At 32.8% G+C, this 18,137-nt stretch overlaps 2 protein-coding genes and 1 long non-coding RNA gene across 4 annotated transcripts; 1 reads left to right on the forward strand and 2 right to left on the reverse strand.

The window, feature by feature from the left end:
* Positions 1-118: 118 nt before the first annotated feature.
* On the reverse strand, positions 119-2,421 carry LOC143357930 (uncharacterized). The gene is made up of 2 exons (XR_013082901.1): positions 1,508-2,421; positions 119-1,410 (listed from the first exon to the last, which is right to left on the reverse strand). It is a non-coding gene; the product is annotated as an uncharacterized LOC143357930 (long non-coding RNA).
* Positions 2,422-6,114: 3,693 nt separating this feature from the next.
* LOC143357771 (facilitated trehalose transporter Tret1) lies at positions 6,115-10,862 on the reverse strand. The gene is made up of 3 exons (XM_076794366.1): positions 10,465-10,862; positions 10,073-10,149; positions 6,115-9,774 (listed from the first exon to the last, which is right to left on the reverse strand). The coding sequence occupies exons 2-3, from the start codon at positions 10,122-10,124 to the stop codon at positions 8,396-8,398; spliced, it is 1,431 nt and encodes a 476-aa protein (XP_076650481.1). The 5' UTR covers positions 10,125-10,149; positions 10,465-10,862; the 3' UTR covers positions 6,115-8,395.
* A 1,730-nt stretch (positions 10,863-12,592) lies between these two features.
* Tsp97e (Tetraspanin 97E) lies at positions 12,593-17,883 on the forward strand. Of its 2 annotated transcripts, XR_013082899.1 has the most exons (7): positions 12,595-12,817; positions 13,236-13,403; positions 13,724-13,822; positions 13,900-14,022; positions 14,100-14,228; positions 14,420-14,547; positions 15,216-17,883. XR_013082899.1 is itself a non-coding variant. In XM_076794622.1 (6 exons), exons 1-6 carry the CDS (start codon positions 12,758-12,760, stop codon positions 15,294-15,296), a joined length of 660 nt encoding a protein of 219 aa, XP_076650737.1. In that variant the 5' UTR covers positions 12,593-12,757; the 3' UTR covers positions 15,297-17,883. The 2 variants fall into 2 exon arrangements, 1 of the variants encoding a protein (XP_076650737.1); XM_076794622.1 differs by lacking the exon at positions 14,420-14,547 and having other exon boundaries at positions 12,593-12,817.
* The last annotated feature ends 254 nt before the right edge of the window (positions 17,884-18,137 follow it).

Raw genomic sequence — 18,137 nt, forward strand, 5'->3', positions numbered from 1 at the left:
AGATCAATTTTTCCTACTATGGTATTTGACAGTACAGAAACTAGAAATGTTGGCTAGTAATAATGTAAACACCATGTATATGCTACAGTTTTTGAGACTTCGCTTTTTAGTGACCATCTCGAAGTGATTATCATCGATTTAGCTGAAAAATAATACTAAATTAGAATATTGAAAAATATAAAACGTGTTTTTCTGTCGGCAATCGTCTACTGAAAAGATGGAAATAACTCTCTATATTTCCTTTCTAAACAATTCGAATAAAAATTGATTCTGGTAAATAAGTTATTTCAACATATATTGAACATTCTACATCTACATCTAGTTATATAAATTATAAATAATTGAAGGTGTAAGGTCATGGTACAATGAAACAATTCTTATAAAAACTTGTTTAAGTAAATTATTATTATTATTTTAATATATGTTAGATGTTCAGTTTTCAAACATTTTTTAAATAGAGGGTTTCTCGAAAAGTTTAGTTAAACGATTACGTCGTTTAAAAGGTTATCATAGTCTTGCAGCATCAATCTTTTTGTACAGTTTTGCAATTTCCTGTTCGATCGAATAGGTTTCCCACTCGAAATTTTGAGAGCTGTTTTCGCCCCTTCGGTATGGACGATTGCCAATAAAGGGGATACGTGACTAATAATTTTCAGTGTTCTACCTCTGTGGAGTTTTTAAATTGCCACTTGTGGATGGTCCCTGGTAAGTAGTTTAGCATGAATAATTTTCGATAGACGAGACGATTGAATAATTACCGAACCGATGGATGGAAGAGAACCGTTGGAGGATGCTTGACCTAAAACAATAACATAACTTTTGCCTTAGGTTGATAAAAGTCTATCTTTTTTTAGAATTAAAAATATACCGAATAAGAACGCAATTGAAGGTTCGCTCAATTCCAAAATATCGAACGTGTGAACACTATTATTTCCGAATACGTATGGAACGGTTCGTCTTGCTTGTATACGAAGCAAATAAAATATTTCTTGGTAACGCAACGTTCGCTAATGAGAGTTTGACAGGTATTACCTAAAGAGAATAAATATTATAATGTGCAACTTATCGTATAAGGTTAGCGAGATATCGAAGGTATGATAAGGAGATATGGAGCGAATAGAAATAAATAATATTTGTTAGAATAAAAATTGATATAAAGTTTGTAATATCGGAGGAAATTATTGACACGCATCACTCGGCGTTAATGATATATACTATAACAGTATTAGTCATAGTAGTGATCACAGTATGATGAATAAATCATTTTATCCATCGACGCTCAACCAGTTTCTATCTCGTCAATTCTTGTCTTTTGCGCCGAATTATCAATTATGCTAATACTCTATTCCTCTATTACTCTGAAGACGGCCGTCCTTATGAGATGTCACCCTTGTTTTATAAAACCTTAAACTTCTGTGACAAAGATTTTTCGATCAAGAGACCATATTTAGAGGAGATTCTTGAAAAAAGAATTCAACAATCGAACAGTTTCGGATTTCAGTATTACCTTAAAATTAATCTCTGAATATCGTCCTTTTTCAAGATCGTTGCTTTTCGTCGAGATCGAAGAAAATGTTACCGAGCAGCCAGTTTGTACAATTAACGAAGACCTAACCTTAACAATTGCACAAGGCGTTTACAATGGCTGACGCGAAGGAATTTGCGAAGCTTTTGTAACGTATCTGCGTCGCACAATCGACCGTCGCCCCTTGCACGACGAGTTGTCTTAAGATATCTTGTAAAGCTAAATTTACATCCCGAAACCGTACATTGTTAACAAGATGAAGATTTTATCGTTTCTTCTTTGAATACTCGAGAAACTTGTTGCACTCGCTTAAAACGAAGATAAAAGAAATATAGTACAGTTAGTAAGACAAATTGTTGACGTATACGTGGTCTGATAAAGAAAATCTGAACTTGAAAATGGTAACGTAATGCTACTTTAACCTTGAAATGATACAAAAAGATACCTTATTCCCTTTTGACACTAGATTTACGGGACACTAAAAGTGACTATTTTATATTACTCTGATAGAAATATCAAGAATGTATTTATGCAGATCTTCAGCGTTTTTTATTATAATATATGCCCAAAGAAATAAATTTATTGGGTAAGTCTTCAAATACATTTTTATAATCTCAGTAGTCGTAAATTAAAAGATTTTGAACCCGCCATTTCGATGGCTCTGTAGTTCTACTGTTATAATAAGCTTCGTTCGGACGAATACATCGATTCCTATGTCTTGCTACTGTTATATTCATACCTCGGAATCTAGTTATATAATATTTGTATAGATCGCGGAATTTGTACATTTACGACAGAATTAAATAAGTAAAATTTCAAACAGTAAAGACATTAGAAGAATTAAAGAACACTGTCTTCTTACACTCGGCTTATTCAAAATATTGAGAGAAAAAATCTATTAACCCTTTGCACTCGAAGCTATTTTAACTCCAAAATTTAATATATTTTTATTTTGATTTAACAAAAAAATTGTATATATTTGTTTTCATGTTGTACATACGGGAATGGCGCAATTTACTCGTACAATACCGAAGTGTTTAGTAATTTATGAAAGACAAACGATAACGTTAAAATTATTTTGAATAATGATACTGCAATTTTTAGTGGCGCCTTACAGTCGCCGTTCGAGTCCTAAGGGTTAAACTCCGAAATTTTTATTTCGCATAAAGATCTGCAGTCTCTTAATACATTTCAATATATTTTGCTTCCTTGAGACAATATCGTAAAATCTCGTTCGATCGGTCTCTTTCGTGTCGAGAAATAGGAAAGAACATAGGGGACCATATTCGGTGGGTAGATCACAGCATCTGAGTGATACGATGTTTACGTACGAACTGTTCGACAAAGTTCAGAATAATAGATGGAGGTGTTATCGTTCTGAAAGTTCCAGCCACCTGATTGATAAGTTTGACGTTCGATCAAACAATGACTTCTGATGCGAAACTACGTACACGGGAGGCTCGAATGATGGCACAGTTTGAAAACGTGCCACGTGTCAATGTTGTACAACAGGTTCAGATATTTTTTGTAAAACCACGTATACTTATAGCTACGTAAACAGTATAGTCACAACGGTGCGTTGTTAACACCATTTCCCATTGTACAGTCTCCACGAAATCTACCTTTCATTTTTTTTTTTCACTTACGAGGATTATCCGGTACTTTACAAGTATGCAGAAACAAAATTTATATATTTTCTTTTAAACCAATAGTCGACACATGAGTATCATAACTCCTTGAATTGCAAGTATTTGTGCGTCCAATCAGCTTTGCAAACATGTTATTGTCAGCATCTTTTCGAAAGGAAAATCTGATTTCGCATAGCATGTAACACCGCTTAATAAGAACGGTGTGCGCGAACGATTCGGACGTACCTAAGTACTATGAATCCTCTTAAAGCACTCTGAACGTTCTCGGTCGAAGAGAATCGCGGAGCCGTAAAAATGATTTGGCCTAACGCGAGAAGTCTTTACTGCTACCAGTAGAGCACTTTACTAGTACTTTACTAGAGCTTTCTTCCGGTGAGCGAGTTCACATGTAAGAGCAAGAGATAATACGCCCCTGGTTCAGCATGTGTTCCCGAAGCTACTATGTATATGGATTAACATGTGTTCAGTACAGTGACGTAGGAACTCTATTCGTGAGGAGAACGTCCATCTGATTGGTCTTTGATCAAGACTTTACTGTACTTCTAAACGGGAATTAAGAGAAGTATGAAATCTTTTCTTTTTATATTATCAGTAGAACAAATGTAGCGATTTCGCCAAGTAGAACGTATCTTTCAACGATCATTTGTAAGTTTATTAATTCAACAACTCTATGAATAACGGCTGACTTTTGAATACAGAAGAGAGTATTAGACGAGAATTCTAGCGAGCACTGATTAATTTAGCAAGGTAGTTAAAAAATGTTATGCGCGTTGAACGCGGAGCTACTTCGGATAATTTTGTTTGACTTTCCATTTAGATCTCGCGTAAATACAACAAACTACATCTGTGCACGAACAGAAAGACTTGTTAACCTTATTCTTATTTAAAATGCTTCGATAAAATCCATTTAAAAAGAATGCACTTGAATATAGTTCTCCTCGGGGACGGACATAGCCAGGATCATGATTTCTGCTTCACCTTTAAATCTTCTTCTAACAACAGAATTATGTTAACATTAAATACTATATTCGATGACACCGTAAAGAGCCTGCTGTCAAGTGGGAGCGGCAATAGTTGTTGAGAAAAAACGATGTAGCGAAAATTGTAATGGTTCTTCGTGATCTGTTCCTACGTTACCGAAAACTTTATGGGAAGATGGAGCCAAGAATTGTTGTTGCAATATTATGAGAATTAACGGTTGCATAACCGTTAGATTGACTCGAGGGTAATGCGTGCGTGCCAAAATGAAGAGGAGAATATCTGTTGTGTTGAGGTGATAATTACGAGTAGCGTCGCTATCTCCTTCGACAATCAAAGTGTTGTGCGACTCTGATTGCACGTGTGTATTCTGTGTAACGCATAGACCGCGGATATTCATGCAAAATAAAAGTTTTCTGCGTCCCTTTCGAAGATACAAGAGCCACTTGTGGTAGTATCTTTCTGTCTTTAATCATTTGAATAGGCCAAAACCAATGAATCGATACTGCTCAATTCTTTTAATCTTTCGATTGTTTCGAACAAAAGTGAGTACATTTTTGTCATAAATGCATGAAATCCGTAGTCTAGTAATGAGAGACGCCCGCGGAAGCGAGACCGCGTGGATGTATCGTTTGGGATGTATCGTGAGCGACATTGTTGCAGAGTAAATAAACTTAACGAGGAAACAATAAAGCTAGAAGTGTCTACAGAATTTTTTAATTGCGAGGTGATTAATTTTCACGCTGTTTGTCGTCTCCCTTGCGTCTTCCTTTCGACATAGAGAATTAACGAAAAACAACGTAACAAGAAAACGATTTTCTCGTTGTTTCTTTAGAATTACAGAGAATATTGGCTATTTTTTTTTTTTTTTTTTGTTATATATAAATATTCCCCTAAGCCACGATAGAATCAGTTTTGCATTTTAAGATTCGTTAGAGGGCACAGATGTAAATAGTATGTAGTTAGGAGGTAATTGGACGGCGTCGGGTTATAAAGATCGTAATAACCTCGCAATTATTTTTTTTACAGTTATGAGAAATAAAATATAGGACACTAACTATTGTACGCTTACGCAGCACGTTACACGTTCGCTAGTCAAATGTCGATCTGAAAACGAGTTCGAAGTCATAGTAATAAATAAATGAGCCGTGTGAGTGAATTCGTCCGCGTGACACATGCATATACTTACCATTCTTTCGTGGGAGTACATGTATACACCCAAAAAAACAATGGAAAATTTTTCTACCTGTATTGTTTGTCAAAAACTTTCATTCGAAATCATTCAGAAACTACTATACTAATTTATTTTTTATTTCAATTATTCATTTCTACTGGTTTCCTACTATGTAGAATAATGCGTTAATATGGTTATATGTATCTGTTATAATTTTTAGGGAAGTGAAAGGTAATTTTTTTTACAACTAAAACAATTGTTATTACACGACATTTTTTATGTTCTTTTGAGTGTATATATCACCGATTACGAAACTCGACCCCAAATGAAGTTAAGAATTTAATATAGGGCGTAAACAAAATATTTTACCGCCATAAATCGTAATAACTATCTCGACTACAAAACATGTATCATACAACGTTGCAAGATGTTAATGAATGAGATATTAAGATTTATGTTTATATATTGTAATAACATTTATGTATAATGAGTATGATAATGCAAAAAATATACATGCTAGTTGTCCATAGTTGTATTTTCATTTTCACTTTATCATTCTTCATGAAAATCGTACAAATACCCTCTTCGACAAAATATAGTCTTCGTTTTACAAGTAAGCGATATTTCTAGATTTTTAGTCTCTTAATTGTCGAAATAGATTGAAAATTCATGAATATTCACGAATGAAATATCTGTTCTAGTAAGAGAAAAAAATGATTTATTTTTGGACGTTTGATTGGAAAAATGGTAGACCAGGTTGAAGACATAAATAAGATGAGTCTCGACGATTTCGTTGCATCGCTTAAATAATAATCTTTATTAACACTATAAATTGCAAACTTCTACATGGTAGAAATCTGAACGAAAGTACATCTCGATTATTTTCCACCCTGCCTGAAAGGGAATTGTAGAGAGTCGTGCAATTGCGTGAACGTAATAGTTGAGTTAAAACGCATTATACAATAAACACAATATTCCTTTCGTATAATCGTGCTCCATCGACCCCGTTTATATCTAATTACATCTGCTGTTCGTAGCACGTCGAGGCGATTTGCCTCCATTAATACAGCAGCGAGCCGACAGCGAACGAAAGGAACGCAAAAACAGATCCAGCGTCCCCTATAATCGCATTACGCGGACCGAGCGGGGCCGATTATACGGGAGGAATGTTGCATACAATTAAGATCTTAGAAACATCAGTTCCTATAGGAAGGGAACATTTAAATTGGCTTATTCCAATGTAACTCGGACTAAAAGTCCTTATATCTCTAGTGTAATAGCATATATTCCGTAGCGTGATCAGACATAACATTTTAATTTACGTTACTGACAGTCTTGAACAATTGGAAAAATAACAGTGGCAAATCTATTCTCTTGTATAGTCGAATCAATGCTGCGGCTATTTTTGTATTAATCGTTCGCTTCTATCTGAAATGTATAGTGTGCATAAAATTAATCACGCTACGGTGCTCACTGAAATCCTTTCTGCAACAGGGCCATTAGTGCGCGCCATTTTACATACTCGCGATAATACACGGCGCACTTTGATAACGTTTAATCGTAATCGCGTTATTAATTATGTTTCTCGCACCCTGCCTCAAAGGGATATTAGATGTTCTTAAAAGCCAAACTAGTTACAAGGAAAATATGTTTCCCTAAGAGCTTCGATATTTAATCCGTGTATCACCTTCTGTTTGTTCCGTTCGTCGCGTTCAGTTTCCTTTGACAATTGTACGTTGTCATGCTACATAATACAACGTGAACCTGAGAAGTCAGTGTTCTTGAAGCGTTAGGCGTTACGGTAATCCACGGATTGAATAATTTTGGTTCGCTTCGATGAGTTGAGAATTGATGAATTTCCGTTTTATCACATTAGTTCAGTGCTGGTTCCTGTTACCATGTAACGTCATTTGGCAGTAAATAAATATATAGCTTACGATTAATTTAATATCTATCAGTCTCAACGTTTAACCCTGCCTGAAAGGGAAAGAAGATGGTCATGCGAGTTTGCTCTTTGCGGTCGGAATCCTGACTAGCGCACACATACTATCGCATGATTTCAAAAAATTCTTCCACTCCTGGAATTAATTTCAAGAAAACATGGAGAAAATCGCACTATTCTCGGTCAAAATTGCTTCGGTTATCGCTGACAGCGTCGGTGAACATTTTTTTACGTCAATACATTTACGATAAATGTCTTTTAGTAACTTATTGGAACACACCATTGCTAATAAGGAACATTTCGTAAAAAATTGTATCACTCTAACCGAAGCAAGTTTTATTAAATGAGATAGGGGCCCTCGTTTAAAAAGTAACACTTCTTATATTCTAAGTTAGAAGAGAAAAAAACTTGAAGGAAAAACTTGAAAATATTTAAAATAACTCTAGTTATAAGTGTAAGGTAACGTTAATGCGGAAATATCAGGTATAATTGACACGTGTATAGATTGTTAATTTACGTGAAAAACGTTTGCTCAAAATCAATTGCTTAGATGTCGTCAAAATTCGAATGAAAATAGCGGTCTTCGATTTTTAATGAAGATACTTGTCAGCTGCAATAAAATCAAGAAATCTGACAAATATTATAAATCAATGTTTTACTTACTATTCAATTTTGACTGATTAATTGTTTTCTTGTGCTACGAAATATCAAGATTAACTTTAATTCTATATTTTCATTTGTTACTGCACAAAACTGTGATTCCTTAACTCTTCAGTGCACGGTTGAAGGTGAATTTTATTAAAGTACTATAGTTAAAAGATCCTTTTTTCATCTACGTATTTATGTAGATTGTTCAAAATTTCCGTGAAATTTAAAGAGAATAACAAAAAACAGAAGAATATTTTTCATGGTTTCCACTAACCTAACTCGTGCACTGGAGGGTTGAATGCTCCATTTTGTTGTGTATCAGAATATCATGATTTTTCTATACAAATAGTAAAATTCAAAAAAATTAATGTAAAATAATCAGGTTTCCCGGGTATAAAATATTGTAAAAACTTGTAGAAATCCATTATTAATCAATTGAATAGACCACCGTCATCAGAAAAAACCATACTTTTCCGAATCTAAGCAAGAGTACATACCTGATTTTCCCTCTTTTTCGTTTGCCCTTTCTGTTGTTCCCTCTTCTTACAGTTTAGATCCTCTTGTATTTCTAGCAACGATTTCCCTTTGGTTTCCGGCACCACGAAGAAGATAAAGACGATACCGAGAAAACAACTAACAGCAAACCAACCGAAGGACGTATAGACTCCACACGAATCGGAAATAACTTGATACATTTTCGAGACGAAAAATGCCCACAGGGAAGCCCACACGTTTGCTAAAGAGACAGCAGCTCCCTTCACGTTTGTAGGGAACAGTTCTCCAAGCATCATGTAGGACAATGGATTTAAACCTAACGCTATAATGAGTTCGTAGAATATTACAGAGGCATGAAGAATCCAGCCAACGTTCGACATATCGACGAACATCTGGAACTTGAGGAAGTAGAACGTTCCGGTTATGGCCAAGGACAATCCACCGAGCAGGGTCGTGATCAAAAGTAGAGGCCTTCTGCCTAGCTTGTCTACCAGAGCTGCAGCTGCAAGTCCAGCGAAGAGCTGCAACATGCTTAAGATGATCACTGCTATCCCAGCTGACAAATCTGTGTCAGCTTCTTCAAGAATTTCTTGGGTATACGATTCTATCGCAGCTAGACCGCTGAATTGGAGTACCAGCTGTAGACCGAAACTGATCATGACAGCTTTTCTATTGCCGGGAGTATTGAAAAGGTCCCAGAAGTGTCCTTTGTCCGTGAGGTCGCGGATCACGGACTTCTGTATCTGTTCCATGTCTTCTTCCAGTTGTTCTTCCGTGGCATATCTTCTGAGCGACTTCAAACTCTTCATTGCTTGACTCTCGCGATTCTTCATTAATAAGAAGTACGGAGATTCGGGCATCCAGGTGAACGTCACGAAGAAGATAATCGGAATAACAACGCAACTGTAAGTCAGGCAGTTGTAGGAGACGAAAGGTCCAATCGCGTGAGCGTACAACTCGCCGAAAGTCACCATCAGCTTGATGAAAGAGCCCAAGGACCCTCTGATATCCTTGTCGGCGATCTCGCCGATGTACATGGGACACACGACGTACGCCACGCCAAGGCCAAATCCGCTGATGAATCTCGAGATATATAAGACGTACGGGCTCCGTGCAATCAGGATTAGAATCCAACCGACTGTCAATGGTATTCCAGCTATTAAGAGGCAGATCTTTCGGCCGAGCCAATCTACTATGAAAGCTGCGAAAACGTTGCCCGGTATAGAGCCAAGAAGAACGAACGAGGCGATCCATGATGCGTCATCAGAAGTCAAGAAAATATGAGATTCCGGAGACTTCAGTTTCGGGAGTGTCGGTGAAGTCCAGCCTATGTGGGCTCCAGATGTTGCCATTGATAAGGTGGCTGTGTTTCGGTAAAAGTTAAACGTACAAAACTTACTATTTATAGCAGGCTGTTGCTGTTGTACGTGAAACGTACGATTTTTAAACGTTTAGATCAAGAGGTATTATTATAGTCTGCAGGTTTATTAATTTGGAAAAATTGTCCATTATTTCTTTCTTCAAGGGTTTTAATAAGTTGTGAATAGTATGACAATATTTTTAAATTCTTTAATTGTTCCGCAGTCTAATCGTGTCAAAAAATTTGCTTCTAAAAAGCATTATTTTTAGAAAGCATTATGCTACGTAAGATTTTAAGTTACCTGTAATCGCTGCTAAATACTGCGGCCACCGTTTAATGCGCGATTCGTCCATATTTCTTATTTCTTCTTGTATTGGACTAAAATAAAATATAGGAATACCTTAGTTGGTGCCAGAAACTTAAATACAGAATAATATTTTTCTCTTTTTTAATATGTAAGTTCTTATACCAAAAAAAAAAAAAAAAATATAATTCGTCAAATATCAAAACGAAACGAGAAATGAGTTTCATCTTTAAGTCGAACACATCGCGATTGTCATGGAAAACAAAACAGTGGCGAGTTTGCATAGTGCATTTTAGAACTGACGGCAAAATCACAGCAGCCACAAATTGTGGAAAATTTTCACGAGACTTTGATTAATTATGTGCAATTTCGGTTAATGCAATGCTTACAGAGATAGCGATGGAACGTGACGATGCCACCAGAAAGTACAACAGTTGCGCGCTGGCGTTCTTCGAGCCTCTTTTTAACACATTATAGATAGAATGGAAGTTTGATCACGACGTACTAGATTTTATACATCGGTTTATCAGTAAGTCTGTTATCGTGATCAAATTTCAGACGATCCCCACTTCCTCTTCCTTCAACTCTTAAAATTTTATCACGTGAAGAGGAAGACGAGATGCAAACGCACAAGTAGAATCTGCGGAAGTCTGCTCTAAACAAGACTTAGAAACTGAAATTTAGTCCTCGGGAATATTAGATATAATTTAATATTTACATCTACACGTTCATTTTCGTGTATATGAAATTTAGTCGTAACATTTTACCCGTGAAAAGATTATCAACCCTAACATCTAAAATCTAAAAGAAAAGCATAACTTATCATCCGTTCTGTGGATAACATAGTATAGTAAGTAGAATGACGCTGTAATACACAGACATTGTCTCGCGATCAGCTAATAATAAGAAGGTCTTACAAGAGTGTGAAGTGCTTCTTAAAAAATATATGAAACATCACTTCAATATATTTACTGTTATTTTATATACTTATATTTACTTTTTATTTAGTTATTAAAACCTGGAGAACGGATGTTAAAACAGCTACGAATAAAGATGTTTATTTTTACGTGTAAGGTTAAACTGTGTCGCTTCTGACCCACAGTAAAATTCTTGTACGCGCTGAAGTTAAATTTGAAGAAAGCAATATAAATGACTTTGAATAAAAGGAAGCTAATTATTTTTCTTAAATCTGATAATAAATAAAAATTGATAATTACCAAAAATGAAATTCGTAGTCGATGAGAAAGTGCCGAATAAAAAGCTTTTATTCAAAATTTGCATTTACTTCGATCAATGTTCGTCAAATAACCCGTTCGTCTTTAAACTTTAGTTCCCTCTATCTTGTACAGGCGCATAATATCGTAAATAATGTATGTAATACGACAAAATCACTTAATTACTTGAGAAATAAGAGGTCAGGTTCAAAAATAACTTTGGACTCGCGAAATATCAAGAAGTGGAACGAACGTAAAATTCAAGTAAGAAGAATAGCTTCAAAGTAGGTCACATAAAACCATAGTTCATTTATTTAATAACAAAAAATACAATCAAATAACGATGGAGGGGATTAGATTTAATACTGAGTTTACCTGCAGTAACAATTATTTTTTGCACATTATATATTTAATATTTATATATTTAAATTTGTATTCAATAATTCTTAGTACTCTTGTCGGCCTAATTGCAGTTCAATCGTTGTAATTAGAAACAATGTAATAAACTTGTTATTTTGCTTTCTGTACAAATTGAACAGTATAAATTATTTGTTTCTGCATTTATTATTTCCTTTTCGTTCTAACAAAAATTGTGTTCTTGTTTTCTTTTTCTTGAACGTATAAGAATATACTTTCGTAAAATAGATGTATCAAACACACATACTGTGTCCTTTATAAACTACGATATTTCTTAAGAATTATACATTCTATCATGAAAACACAGACCTTATGCATTATCATATGAGTTTAGTTTGCACTTTGCATGGAGAGAATTTAATCTTGGCGCGTGTTATCACGAAACATTTATGACGCTAATATTTATTTCGCTGAAATGTCTAAATGTGACTTAAAAGAACAAAGAACGATCTGCGTTGAATTTTAGTTACAAATAAGAAGACATACAATATAATTTGAGGAATATGTAAACATGAACAAACCGTTTCGAAATTTCTTTTAGAAAGCTGTGACTAGTAAAATACTGCAATCAACTTTATTATTTACTTATAAGAATTATCGTCGCAAGATTAAAAATACATTACCTTTCTAAATTACAATCAAATATATTTGTGCGTTAATATTAAAATTACAAATATTTTTAATTTAAGATCGATTTTAGATATTCAGATAACCATACTTATAACAACGAACGAAAATGCTAAATATATTGTATTGTTAATAACGTTTCAATTACTGTAACGCAATGCAAACAGTCATCTATGAAAATAAAAATTCTGAGTATAATATTTATCTTGCGCGGGTGAAACGCAGTCTCGAGGAATCGAAGTCGATTGCACTCGAAGTGTAGCAGTGCGAGCAGTCGTAAACTGTCTGCAACCAGGGTTGACCGCGTATGCATATTCCTTGTTAATTCGTGTTATTCGTGTAAATTCTTAAATTACTGTGGGTCAACATAACGACGAACCCTTGCTGGTGAATACGCTGAAGAGAACAAAGCTCATATACGAAGATGTGTGGCGGCTTCACCTGTTCCAAAAATGCGTTGACGGCACTAAACATCCTTTACATCGTAAGCTGCACTTCCGGGCATAGACTTTGTCTATTCTATACGAAATAGAACCCTTTGGATATCATTAAATTTGATCGCAGCTTCTCATACATTTCCAAATAGTCTTAATGCATACGAGATCGATGGAAAAATGATTTTATCCTTTTATTTTCTGTCACCAAGGAACCATTTACCTTACATGGAATATGTATATTTCATATGTTCAAATATATCTAAGATTTTTTACTATTATTAGTTATCACCAGTTAATAGAAATGATTTTTCTCGATAATGTTAACATATTTTATAGTCTATTTGTCTAGCAGCTTATATAACATGTATGAGAAAAAGACATGTAAAAATTATTTGTTTCTTTAGTGTATAGTTTTGAGCCATAGGAATTTGAAAACAAAGTACTTTTAAATTATTAACATTTTAGGTGGTTGCATTCATTCTCATTGGCGTTGCTGTTTATGGAAGAGCATCCGCATTAGTTACAAATCTCCCCATAATTGGTGGTATTTTAGCATGCGGAGTGATTTTAATTCTAATTTCAATACTTGGTCTCATTGGTGCTATTAAACACCATCAAGTTTTGTTATTCTTTGTATCCTTTAACAAATCCATATTTCAGTATATATATGTATATAAAGTATTGCTTATACAGAGTGCTTGGTAACAGGTGGAAGAAAATTCAAAGGGTGATTCTACAGGACAATATATCATAAGAATCAAACATAAAGTTGCTTTGAATATTTAAATTGTAGTAAATTATTTTTAAGGTAACACATTATATTTAAGATAATACAATAACTTGCTTCAAACAGATATGAAATATGCATTTATATCGACAGTTACTTTCATTAAATCATAAGTGTCTTATAAATAAAAATATATTCTATAAAATCCTTAACATTCTTTTTATAGTACATGTTTATTCTCTTCCTGTTGTTCTTAATTCAATTCAGCATTGCTTGCGCTTGCCTAGCTGTTAACACCAAACAACAAGAACAGCTAGCAGAACAGGTAATTTTATATATCAATATCTTGTCCAGCTGTTAATTCGTATCTATAGCGGCAATCATGTTCAATAATATCTGTAGGGCTGGGAACGTGTTGGAAATGATTTAAAAGCAAAAGTTCAGACAACTTTCAATTGCTGCAGCTTTAATAGTACTAACTTAGATTTAGATGAAGATGATCCACTGTCTTGCAAAAAAGTCAATGTAAGTGTGTTTGAATTAAATAGACAATGTATACTGCACAGACATAAAATAACTTGCAATATACTTTACATTTTCAGAAAATTTGCTGCTCTTATAGTACCGATCCTGATTGTTCGTGCCCATCATGTATGCTAATATTGCAATCTACAATTGATTATGCATTCAAATTATGTGGCAGTATAGGATTGTTCTTTAGCTTCACTGAGGTAATATATTAGAAACAGCCATTTATTTTATATAAGACGAGTTTTTAAATACTATACAGTGTTCATTTATAAAGTGTACTGTGCAAATTTTATATACTGCTTAAAAGATACACTACATTTGTGACATGTTTCTCTTTGTCAAGATGAGAAATGTTATCGAGCTGATGTTAACTTGTGTACTCATATTGCAGTTTATTGGTGTATGGTTGACCGTGCGATACAGGAACCAGAAAGATCCACGAGCTAATCCTAGTGCTTTTCTCTAGTCTAACACCATCACTATGTCCTCTGTCACCTCATATGATCGTCCTAATAGATGGTGGGTGGTTTCATTTGTGATCTTTAAATTTCATATTGATATGTACGAGCATATTTTTTTTGTTGTTGACACAATTTATGTATAACATAGTATCATTTAATATTTAAAATCTCAAAAAGAGATTTTCAATTCGATTTTAATTGAATTTCTTGACCAAGTGTTATTCTGCAGAGTTAACGGTATTTTCCTATTCAATACATGTGTACATATAATAAGTAAAGCCTTATTATATGTTTATGTAAACATTTATAATAGTTACTGCAGTGTTTTTGACATTAGTACTGATAATTTCTTCATGTAGTTGTCATCTTTTTACAAACATGTAAATAAAAGATTTCTGCACTTTCAATTCACATAGCATTAAATTATAACAGCTAGCACACAAAAATTCTAATGAAAGATATAATACTTTGCTTTTGGGGTGTGCATATAAAAGAGATAATCATGCCACTTTTTCTAGTTATAATTATTTTTAATATAACAGTCTTATCAATTTTCTGTATACATACAAAAGATCTGAATTTTAATTTCATATCTCTTTATATGTATAGTTCATTAGTTCTAGTACATTTTAATAATAGTCACAGACACATTGTATATCAATAATGTCAGTATTATGAATTACACAAACATTGATCAATGTCAAGAGTATATAATTATATTTTCAGGTGATTGCAGCTTTCTTGACAAGACGTTATAGAAACCAATTAAATCCTGAACGGAAGGACACTATCTTTCCAGCATTATAATTTTTGTCAAAACGGCTTACACAATTTAACACCTTAACGACAGTACTCGATGTTATGCTACATAAAATAGTGTCTTTTTATTATGAATAATGTGCTGGTATATCCAGCCAATATGGAAATAAAATACAAAACTGTTATTTTGTTGGAATTCAAACGAGGCGTTCATAACACTAAAAATTATTTTGCATATTTCTGAAGAAAAATTAGGCGATTTCGTTATATTTAGTATTAAATATAAGTTGTAAGCATGATGACGCAGTCATTAAGGTGTTAATCTACTACAAGTTTTCAAAGGGAAATTATGTATGCACTAAATTACTATATTTTTTAGTAATTCATTACGCAATTGAGTAAATCCATTTTAATTGCTACAGTATCGTATCTAGAAATAATTGGTTATTTCAGAACCAAAGATTCGATTTTTGTTTCGTAGCATATTGCTTTTCATATAATATAATTTTGATAAAGCTGTTTGTCTTTCACTGCAGTTTACAATGCTCAACAGGAACAATACCTTTGAGAAGCGAATAGTTCTACAATTTAGCACGAAGTAAATGAACGACAGTCGAAATGTGTGCTCTAGTCATCCATTTAGAACAATCGTACTAAGCCTCAATGCGCCTTGTAATGTAATAATTAGATACATTTCTGCGGACGCATTTCCACAAAAGTTGCTTACTTTACTTCTATGAAACATTTTACAAACATTTCACTATTTACCATTATTAGTAATGTGATCTCTTATTCAGAATCTAGAATTTTGTTATAGCCACAATTGTTTCCTAATAATGTGATGCTTTTTCAAACTGTATAAAATTATATTTAATTTCTTTTTATGATAAATGATTATTTAGTTTATAAATTATCAGACTTTTCTTGCAAAAGCTCAATTACAAATTATACAACAGTATATCAATTTTTGAAAAGAATGTTCTTTTGTTACTAAATGTTTTTAATTTTTGGGAAGTTATTAAATAATGATATCGCGTTAATGAATCAAACATATTTATCCTATAATGGAAAGTACAACGTGACGCGATAAAAGTATTAAACATAGAAATCTTACATCCTGGTATATTATCATATTACTGCCGTGTATATTATAATAATGCCATAATCACCTTGTTATAAGTTTTTAATTTATGTCAATTTCCTATTTCCATTTCATGTTATTATTAGACTGGGGATGTTAATGCAGATGTAGATTATTATGAAATAATTTAAAAACTTTCGTTTACGCACTTATTGAATTTTAGACATTCGGACTTGTTACAAGTGCATAAAACTTGCAGTTTAATTATAATATTCATACGAATGATCAATCTATAATTATAATGATTATTATACTTCCAAAATTTATTACCGTGTTAATTTTAGACGGAATTTAGTTTATTTTTACAAATGATTTAAATTTTACACGAACAAATTATATATGTATATCACGCTTAGAACATGTACACGTATGTATTATAAAATAATCTTAAAAGGATCTACGCAAATTATGGGTATACACTTCATACATTATTTTAATATCCATTTCATTGGATTATAATATTTTTTACTTTATAAAAAATTGACAGTTGTGATTTCGGTTTATGTCAAGATTAAAATTTAAGTCTTATATTTTAATTACGTAATTACGTAATTACGTAATAGGAAAAAAATTTGAAAACGATTCATGAATTATATCTAAAATATATTATAATGTTTATTTTACGTCTTTAAATCATGTGAAATGTATTAACCCTTTACTACACGAGTTGTGAAAATTGATAAGAAACTATGTTTTGCGATTTCAAATATGGAATATAGAGCATGTAAAACTAATATATCAATAACATTTAAAGCAAAATTCAAAAACGAAGCGTGTTTCATTATATTAAATTTTATCATTTAATGTAAGAATTAGTAAGTGTAGTAACTTTGGATTTACACTTAAAAGTGTTACATGCCTATGTGTAACATGAACTAAAGGGTTAATATTAAAATATTCTAATTTTTATATGCTACTATTTTTATCAAAAACATGTATTATAACCCCATAGTATGGATGTCATGTCATACATCTAAATTTACAATTATATACTTGTGCATAATAAAGACGTATCACATTCCATTAATAAAATCATAAATAATTATAGTTTATGATATCATAATCCTAAATAATGGAAATGATACAAATTTAGTAATATAATTTTAGCAATAACATTGTCAACAATTCATTTATTAAAGTAACACAGTTACACGAGATTATTTTGTAAATTAAAAGCAGATATGATAGAAATGCATAAGTATTTCTAAACTGTATCAAATCGGAAAATTAATTACAAAACGAAATACAACTTATAGAAATGTTAATTAAAATGTATACATTCTTTTAGTATAATATGTGTTGTATGCATATATCAATAATGAATATCTACATCTTATCGAAGAATTGTATTTAAAATGACTAAATAATAACGAAAAGTACTTTCTTTCAGGTCAATTTCCATCTGTACACTGTAAACTTGATAATTAATTTATAATTGAATTATAATCGTTTGAAAAATTTGGATCAATAAATATATTTATAAAGCTTAAACAATTGTGTGGAGTAATTATTTTATGATATTTATTTATATTATAGAATTAAAAACATATATCATGCGTTGTTTATTGTATCTTATTCCGTTCATAAGGAAGGAAAAATTATTCTTCCACGAAATGATCTTTTCTACCCCTATTGACATTCGTCATTTCTTCAGCATCATTTGCTCTCCCTTGTGGCAATTTTAAAATTAATCTATAACTGGTTTGATTGCAATTCACGGAAAATTTATCGAATTTATTTACCCATTA

The sequence above is a fragment of the Halictus rubicundus genome, chromosome 10 (genome assembly GCF_050948215.1).
Source record: "Halictus rubicundus isolate RS-2024b chromosome 10, iyHalRubi1_principal, whole genome shotgun sequence".
NCBI lineage: Eukaryota > Metazoa > Arthropoda > Insecta > Hymenoptera > Halictidae > Halictus > Halictus rubicundus.

Excerpts from the sequence above, each read along its gene's own strand:
- LOC143357771 (XM_076794366.1), bottom strand. The coding sequence starts at position 10,124 with ATGGACGAATCGCGCATTAAACGGTGGCCGCAGTATTTAGCAGCGATT. Across the intron at positions 9,775-10,072 it reads GTATTTAGCAGCGATTACAG|CCACCTTATCAATGGCAACA; the intron begins GTAACTTAAAAT and ends ACCGAAACACAG.
- Tsp97e (XM_076794622.1), top strand. The coding sequence starts at position 12,758 with ATGTGTGGCGGCTTCACCTGTTCCAAAAATGCGTTGACGGCACTAAAC. Across the intron at positions 12,818-13,235 it reads CACTAAACATCCTTTACATC|GTGGTTGCATTCATTCTCAT; the intron begins GTAAGCTGCACT and ends TTAACATTTTAG. Across the intron at positions 13,404-13,723 it reads ATCAAGTTTTGTTATTCTTT|TACATGTTTATTCTCTTCCT; the intron begins GTATCCTTTAAC and ends TTCTTTTTATAG.